The sequence below is a fragment of the Poecilia reticulata genome, linkage group LG17 (genome assembly GCF_000633615.1).
Source record: "Poecilia reticulata strain Guanapo linkage group LG17, Guppy_female_1.0+MT, whole genome shotgun sequence".
In the NCBI taxonomy this organism is placed as follows: Eukaryota; Metazoa; Chordata; class Actinopteri; order Cyprinodontiformes; family Poeciliidae; genus Poecilia; species Poecilia reticulata.
The window spans coordinates 30,589,410-30,597,958 of NC_024347.1; the positions used below are offsets into that span (position 1 = coordinate 30,589,410).

The window sequence follows — 8,549 nt, forward strand, 5'->3', positions numbered from 1 at the left end:
TCACCTCTAAACCTGTCGGTTCTGTTCTAAACCCGTCAGTTCTGTTCTGAACCTTCACCCGGGCGTTCTGAGTCCCAGCGGGTCGCAGCAGAACTTTGGGTCCAGTTCTGTCCATCCAGGATGCGTCCAGCGGCTACATCCCGTCTTCCTGCTGACCCGGCCGGTCTCTGTTCAGTCCGACGTCACCAGAACATTCTCAGAACAATCGGCCCGTTAAGCTGCTAATTAACCCGAGCGGACTCAGCGGCAGACGCTCTAATCTGCTCTGCTGACGTCAGATTAAGGTCGGCCATCTCTTCATCTGCTCAGGATGCTGAGGACGGGTCCGTTAACCCAAAGGTCCGCTCTCGGTTCTGCACAGAAACGCTCAACGTGTACCAATGTTTTATCCTGTTTGGTTTGTTTTTTATTTAATTCGTTTGTTTTTTCTTCCTCTGATGAATCTCTGGCTTCAGTGTGTAAAGACTTTAAGGCAATGCGTTTCTTCTGTTTTTTCTGTAATTTATTCCAAAAGATCAATAAATAGATTGATGGAAAAAAAGAGTGAATGTTGAAGCTGTGGGCCGGAAGGAGCTCCAGCAGCAGTCAGTGTTACAGCGATTCTGAAGAGGCTTCTGACTGAAGGCTGTAATGACATGCTAGCAGCTCAACATCCCGGCAGCAGAGACTCCATCAGCTGTTTTCTAGCTCTGCTAATCCACCTCGTTTGATTTTGCCGCTTCGCTTTAAACATGTCTGGCTGAAAATGGCCGCATTTCTTTAAAGTACTGAAACAGAACCCGTCTGACAACAGGAAGCAGGCTGGTAGATCATAAAAAGACAAATTATGTCCAGACCTAAACAAATGGACGAGAAAGTCCCTGACTTACCGTCTGTCTTCTTCTGGTGCAGAATTAAGATGCATGTTTCATGTCAGAGAAGAAGAAGTCGGATAAAATGCGACATGAGAGTTCAGACTGCCGACGCTTTCAAAACTGTAATTTAGCTCCACATACTCCACAATGTCTGAAAAGAATCGGGTCGTTCAGACTCGTGTGAAAAGTCGGATCTGGTCGCATTCGGCTGATGAATTACGATTTTAACATCAAATTTGGTGAAATGGAAAAATCTGATCTAGACTCGGGTTCTGGGAGCAGTTTTTGTGTTTACTCAGGTTTTCTTTGTCTGATATTAAAGTCTGGATGATTCTGAACCAAACCCAAAACAGAAGAAACCTAAAAGGAGGAAAAACCTCATTAGTTGGGTTGGGAGGTACCAGCAGGTCTGGTTCTGTGGTCCAGATGTTTCTGCGACCTGGACTGAAGGTTTCCATCTTTCTATCTGGTTGTTAAACTGGATCCTGAACCAGTTTGAACCGGAGCTGAATCTGTTTTCATCTCTGCTTCCTTCCTGCAACATTTCTCTGAGTTTTCCTCTGATTTTCCTCACGAATGAAGAAAGTAAGAAAATGTCAGGAAGTGTCGTAACATCAGCTGCTCAGGTGTTCAGTTTCTGCTCAGGTGGAGACAGAAACAGGTGCTATAGTGACACCTGGTGGCCAAGATCCTAAACTACATCCAAACAGTTCATATTTTAAGTTCTCAGATATTGGTTGCTGTTTAATGCCTGGTTTTCTAATAATATAGATATTTTAATATAGATACGCTTTGTAAATACATAATTAAATATGTTTTTAAATCTGAGTTTGGATGTTTATTTATCCAGAGTCTGATGGATTAGGTCAGAACCAGAATAATCTGCAGGATCAGGAAACAATTGACAATTTTCTCAACAAAAATATTGTGAATGTTTAGGAGAATTGCTCCATAAAATAATTTCACCTTTTTAATTTGTTTCCAAAACAATAAAGTTAAAATGTTTGGCTTTTTAAAAACATTTACTGTAAAAGAAAAGCTAAATAATTTCTAGGTCAGACTCATGAAACAGGACTGGGATTATTCTGGGATTATTCTGTGTTAAATCGAACGTCTGACACAAACGGAGCCAGAGCGTTCAGAGGATGAAACTGGTCCGCTCACTTCCTGTTGGCGTTCTTCTCCTCCTCCAGGCGGCGGTGCGCCTCCAGCCGGGACTCGGGGGTGAAGGAGCAGGGCGTGTGCCAGAAGTCCTGCTCCTCCTCCTCGGCGCTCCGCAGGTTCTCCTTGTCGTCCTGTGAGCTGAGGAGGAACACGCAGACATTCAGACCATCTGGGAAAGTTTGAGCCAGGTTTGCTTTCAGCTCCAGATGCTGAATTTAAAGGGAAATGCGATCAAAACTCTGTTCTTCTGATAGAAATAACTCCACTTGCTGAAACTCACTCTGGCTTCCTCTCCTTGTCTCGTCGTGCAGCCTCCTCTCTCTGCTCCTCTCTCCTCCTCAGGTACTCCTGCTCCTGCTCCCTGACTCGCCTCCTCACCTGCTCCAGGCCCTGCGAGGCTCTGATCCGCTCCGACCGGCTGATCTCCGTCCCGTCCAGCCACTGGAGACGGACACACAGGACAGGGGACTTCTGGATGCTAACGACTTAGCTTCAGCTGCAGGTACTGCCTTCAAATCAAGATCCTGAAAGGTATTTAAAGGTGACCTATTGTGCTTCATGGAACAGGTTAGCGTAGGTTTATGGCAAAGAAGAAGTGGCGCCTCCTGCACAACCAACCAGAATGCAGCAAGTGGTTTCTGGATGGTAAGTCAACAACGAAACATTTGTGTTTTCCAGCAGCCATTGTACTGCACAGACAGAAGGAAAACCAGGTGAGCAAACGGGCTGGAGCTCGGCTTGGGTTGCTAGGTAACGCGGCAGTGCTTGCTGATTATGGATGTTACCTTCTGAAGGTTTTTGAAACCAAAAAACTATAACCTGCAGCTACAGCGTAGCTGGGTGTTTTGGATTCATAGAAATTTTACTCTGTAATGTAACGCCTTGAAATTGGGCCTCTGTCTCTTTAAGAAACTCCTGCTGTTTCTGAAGCTCCGCCTCCAGGAAGTCATTCCAACATGGCTCCTCTATTAACCCCTGAACAGAGTTTTACCAGCGTTGCTCTGATTAGAAGCTCATATAATGAGCTCTGCAGGTGTTTGCTAATAGCTTCTGGCTAGTCTGAAGGAGCTGAGGGGAGGAGCTGCACTTTGAAGGCGGGGCTAAGTCCACCCAGGTTTTTTGGACATGGCGATTAAAGGATTTCTTAAACATGGTTGAAAGAATCAAAGTGACACTCCAGGTTTGTTCCTGATGAAGGAAAAACATTAAAACATGATGGAAAGATAAAAAAAAGTTGCTAATTAAGCTCTTGGGCTGTTTTTAGAAGAAATAGACGCCAAAATGGAAGAACAAAAACCTGCGAAGTGTGAATGTTGCGTAACAGGTCCTCTTTAAAGCCAGGGTTTTGCTGATGAAGTGTGAGGAAGCGCGCTGACCTTGAGCTGAGGCAGCGCCGCCACGACGTACTGCCGGTAGCCCTGGAACTCGGTGCAGGGGTTCCCCACCAGGAAGAGCTCCCTCAGGTGGGCGTTGTGCTGCAGCGACTCCACGCTGCTCAGCAGGCCCACGAAGTTCACCGTCAGGTCCAGCTTCCGGAGGCTCTCACAGCCTGAGGGCAGGAGCAAAATCAGAGTCTGGTTCTGAAAGTCGGGCCTGCAGGGTCGGCTCAGCGCACACCTTCCAGGTTTTCAATGACTTGGATGTTGTTCAAGGCCAGATTCAGATACTCCAGCTTCTTCAGGCGCCCCACGTTCTCTGCAACATCAGAAAAGACCAAACTATAGAAGATAAAACAATAATATGTCCTCAGGAACTCAGTGTTTGCAGCTCTATAACTGATGAAACTCTGATAATAACAGAGAATTCAGTTCTGTGAATCAATTCAAAACAATCACATTTCACCTGCTTAAACGTTTGTAAAATAATATTTTGAATGATTATTTGATATATTTTCATTTAAGGAAAACCCAGGCAGCTAACCTAATATTTGTTATTTAAGTATTTTATGCACAAACCTGTTTTTGTTTAAATATAATCTGACAGTATTTTTAGAACTGTTTTAAATAAATGTTTCATATAAAGTGATTCCTCTGGTCAGTCACATAATTTAAAGAGAATCTGTTGGAGTAGAATAAATGGTTTCTGAAACAAAAACAGTTTCTGGATCGAATCTTGAGCCTAAAAAAAAAATCAGAATTTATTTTCTTGCTGCTGAAAGATTCACGTCTCTGTCATCCAATCATTTCTACCATAAATAACAAAGTTCTGGTTTCCATACGTTGACACGAATGCTATAATTTAGGGGTTTTAATGAGCAGTTTCAAAGTTTATTTTTTAAGGGAATAAAAAGAAATGAAATCATTTTTAAAACTGTGAAAATCAAAAGTATTCACACCCTTTAAAGCTCCTCACTAGGTCTCACCTTCTCCAGACACTTCTGCATCTGTCAATATGATTTTAACACAATTCTGGATGAATATTTGACCAATTATATTGTAACAACTCATCAGAACTGGTTTTGGTACTCACTGAGCAAACTGACATTAAACTTCCTTCCTGAGCTGAGGGGTTTCGAGTCATTTTTACCATCCATCCATTTTCTAACACCCTTGTCCCTCAGTGGGGTCAGGAGGTCCTGCTGCCTCTCCAGCTAACGTTCTGGGCGAGAGGCGGGGTCACCTGGACAGGTCACCAGTCTGTCGCAGGGCAACACAGAGACACACAACCATGCACACACACTCMCACCTAGGGGCAATTTGGAGAGGCCAATCAACCTGACAGTCATGTTTTTGGACTGTGGGAGGAAACCGGAGTACCTGGAGAAAACCCACCATGCACAGGGAGAACATGGAGACTCCATGCAGAAAGACTGGGGCCGGGAATCGAACCCAGAACCTTCGTGCTGCAAGGCAACAGCTCTTTTCTTTTTCATTTTTACCATAAATAAATAATAACTTCAAACTCCAGTTTTTTAAAATCATTTCTACTGTATGTTGCATAATTATTATTCCACCCTGGACGGAGAATGGTTCAAATAAACCACTTAAAGCTGCAGATGATACAGTATGAACCCCATCCTGACTGTGTTTTCCATGCAGCTCAGTCTGATGTGTCTCCTGGACCCGATCGCACCGATTCTGGGGATGAGGTTGTTCTGCAGGTAGAGGATCCTCAGCTCCCGGCACCACCGGTCCACATGCTCGATCCGCTCGATGTCCTGCTGGTGCAGAGAAACCTCCTCCAGGGACAGGATCTCACAGTCGTTGTGCTCGGCCCGCCGTCGGATCAGCTCCTCTGTGACTGGATGGAGAGAAAAACACGGACTTCACATGGATCCACGGGACTTTATGGAGCGTTTCTGGATGTTTATGATTCAATTATTACATTAAACCATGTCAGGAACCTACAACAGAATGAATTAATTCAACACAAGACTATTTTAAACCATTAGAATATTATAATTTACTCATTTTTATTGATCAGTGATACTTCTCCGCATAGTTTTTCAAAAATAATTACGTAACAACTCCACTGAGCGGCTAAGCTAACTAGCATTTATTTTCCATGAAGCGGAAACAAACTGTAACCAAAAACTAATAAAAATGAGATACAAATATGATTTTAAAACAAATAAATCCAAAAGATAACTGTAAAATTAAGCTCATAGACGTTAAGTGTTCATTTTTATTCGTTTTTCGGAACATTTCCCCCTAAACTTACTGTAAACCATCTTCGTCTCAGTCGTTGTGACGCGTTGCCGTGGAAACCAACTTTGTGCTACGTTCAATTTCTGCAGGAAATTTCAAGTATTTCAAAACTAATTTTAAGGTTTTTCTTTTCTGAACTTGAAATGATCACAAAACAAGTAAAAAAAAATTAAGAATAAAAAAATTAAGAGTGATAAGTGTATTAGTGAACCTTTAAATGTAGCAAAAGTGATAGGATCCAGTCAAAATTGATCAATAAATCAGACTAAGTTCATACTTCTGTTTAATGTAAATACTCCAACATCATTATTTTATATAATGTATTAATTTTTACGTTTGTTGTAGCAACTCATGCTTGTTTTATTGTCTTTCTTTTTGTCTCCTACTAATTTATTTTAAAGTTTTTACTGTAGTTTTCCTTAAATAATAGGAGTTACAATAACATTTAATTTCCCTTTAAGATTAATAAAATATTTGTGAATTTAAACTAGAATTTGAAATAGAAATGAAATATTTGACTTTTTATAGGTTCTCAAATGTATATTTACTTCTCATGAACTTATTGATTTAGCTAATTTCCCTCCCTGACATGCTGGGTGATAGTTCTACATCACTTATTAAACTTTAATTTTCTGCAACACATATTTTACTGTTTGTTTCAGGCGTAAAAACATCTCTTCTGATTCAGGAACGATTTCGTCTTAAGACGGAGAAGACGAAGAAAATAAATACAATATAAAGTCATGAATTACGGTAATAAAGTCGTGCAATATGAATAATCAATTTTAATCTCATATTGATGACTTTATTCTTATATTATTATACCTTGGTCATTATAGTACGACCCTATTCTCGTATTATTTCGTTATTATGGTAATATTACACCTTCATTCTCGTTTTATTACAACTTTAATGTCATTCTCTTCAAACATATATTATTTAATGTACATTTAAACTCATTTGTCAAACATAAAAAACAACAAAACACAATAAAGCCCGCATTTACAATGTGTTCTTGAACACCGCATCTCATTAAGCCCCTGACCCTTATTTTGAAAATTCAGCGCACACAGAGGGGAAGTCCGAACAACATCTGCAGCATCCGGCCGTTTTCCCTGAGCAGGTGAGCCGTTCTTCGGCTGCGAAAACGGTTTAGTCGTCCCCAGAACGCCGGAGGTCTCTGGATCTCACCCTCCCGGCCTTACGGAGCTGCTGCTGCTGAGATTTGCGCTCGTTTCCCGGCCAGAATGAGCAGCTTGAAGGGGTTCCAGTCCCAGCTGTCGTCCATCATGGAGGCGCTGACCCGAGCCGCGGTGGCGGAGATCTGCGGGCTGGTGGATGACGGCTACGCCGTCCTGCAGCTGGAGATCTCCCGCAGCCGCAAGGAGAACGAGGCGCTGCGGACGAAGCTGGAGCTCATCGAGTCCATCATCGCTCGGGGCAGCCGCCGGAGGGACGGCGGGCCGGAGGAGGCTGCAGCCGGTGAGTTCAGCGGAACCGAACAGGTGAAGGTTCATCTACCGGTTCTGCTTTTATTATTATTATTATTATTGGTTGCGAATAATGGAATCAGAGCTTCATGTTTCCACCAAACTCCATCCGAAAACTGCAATAAAGCGGTTTCGGCTCTACTGGGAACAAAGTTAGGATGCAATTCTCAGCAGGAAGAGTTTACTTTTAGTCACTTTTTAATTCGGTATATTAATAAAACCGGGAACTACCAAACATCCCTGCGTTACTACAGTTATAGAAGAAGTATTTAGTGGGTTTGACCTGTTTCCAGGGCCGGTTAAAAGGTGAGTGGAGCCCTGAGCAGAATCCCATGTGGCCACCACCAACCTACTGTCTATTTAATGTTTTTATTCTATAATGTCACCCAGAGAAATAACACAGATTAAATATAACGCCTGTGTTCTACTACAAACTATAACAATTTGTTTGTATTTATTTGAAACATTATGACAATTATGCCTACCTAAAATAACAGCTGTTGCAGTCATAATGTTTTAAATAAGATTAAACAAGTAGCAGCTGTAAGACGGTGTTACAGCCTGGTAGATGTTGCTCCTTTATTTCCTCGAGAGGAAAAAATGTAGCTGTCCTCTTTCCTCAGCAGCAGGTGGGGGAGGGGCAGCGCTGGGTAAACAGTAAACACTGCCATCTTTCCGAGGATGGAATATAAAATAAGTATTTTGGAACTGAAGTCATTTACACACATTCCTGATTTATTACAGCCCCACAAAGCTAGAAGCATGATGGTTTCTGATTCTGTTTTTCACAAATCTGTCAGCGTTAAACATTTGGAAAAAAAACAAAACATGAGAATTCTTCCTAAAGTTTCAAATGTCCTGATCTGGAAAACCACAAGTTTTAACTATACATTCTTTCTAGATATTAAAAATATTGTTTGTACAGTTGGAACAAGCATAAAAGTTTGATATTTTTATTCTTCAGTCAGTGCAGTGGAGATGACTGACTGGGCTTTCAGAGGCATTTCAACACAAGCAGATGTTTTTGTTTTAAACCATGATGGAGCCTCCACCTTGCTTTACTGGTATGATCGTTTCAGTTGAGGCTCAATCTGATAGTCCTTCAAAACGCCAGGAGAACGTATAAAAATAACAGCTTATTCTGTTTGTCTGGGATTTCTGCATTTTACAGTTCATCATGGAAATATTAGACATTTTTCTGGATTTTTTTTTCCTGTTGTTTTGTTTTTTTACGGTGGCCGACAGGTGCAAATGCGCAGCAGCAGAGAAAACATGCAAACAAAAAAAGAGACGCAAACAAATGAAATGCAGCAAACAAAAAAAGAGACAAAAACAAATGAAATACAGCAAACAAAAAAAGAGACAAAAACAAATGAAATGCAGCAAACAAAAAA

At 41.7% G+C, this 8,549-nt stretch overlaps 2 protein-coding genes and 1 long non-coding RNA gene across 7 annotated transcripts in view; 2 read left to right on the top strand and 1 right to left on the bottom strand.

The window, feature by feature from the left end:
• The window catches only part of dnaaf11 (dynein axonemal assembly factor 11), a 42,068-nt gene extending 36,316 nt beyond the window's left edge, over positions 1-5,752 (bottom strand). For 3 of the 5 annotated variants that reach the window (XM_008434765.2, XM_008434767.1, XM_008434768.2), the window contains exons 1-6: positions 5,679-5,752; positions 5,091-5,258; positions 3,636-3,713; positions 3,395-3,567; positions 2,299-2,459; positions 2,019-2,156 (exon numbers count right to left, since the gene is read on the bottom strand). In XM_008434765.2, coding sequence (XP_008432987.1) covers positions 2,019-2,156; positions 2,299-2,459; positions 3,395-3,567; positions 3,636-3,713; positions 5,091-5,258; positions 5,679-5,688 — 728 coding nt within the window. In that variant the 5' untranslated portion in view covers positions 5,689-5,752. Of the gene's footprint in view, positions 1-973; positions 1,424-2,018; positions 2,157-2,298; positions 2,460-3,394; positions 3,568-3,635; positions 3,714-5,090; positions 5,259-5,678 lie in introns of those variants that run through there. The other 2 variants (XM_008434766.2, XM_008434764.2) reach the window with 2 other exon arrangements.
• Positions 2,430-5,184, top strand: LOC103480027 (uncharacterized). The gene is made up of 3 exons (XR_536028.2): positions 2,430-2,520; positions 2,586-2,663; positions 5,057-5,184. It is a non-coding gene; the product is annotated as an uncharacterized LOC103480027 (long non-coding RNA).
• Positions 5,753-6,661: 909 nt separating the features above from the next.
• Positions 6,662-8,549, top strand: part of LOC108167075 (uncharacterized) — a 5,753-nt gene continuing 3,865 nt past the window's right edge. The window contains exon 1 of the mRNA XM_017309910.1: positions 6,662-7,427. Within this exon, the coding sequence (XP_017165399.1) occupies positions 6,913-7,427 (515 nt within the window). The 5' untranslated portion in view covers positions 6,662-6,912. The remainder of the gene's footprint in view (positions 7,428-8,549) is intronic.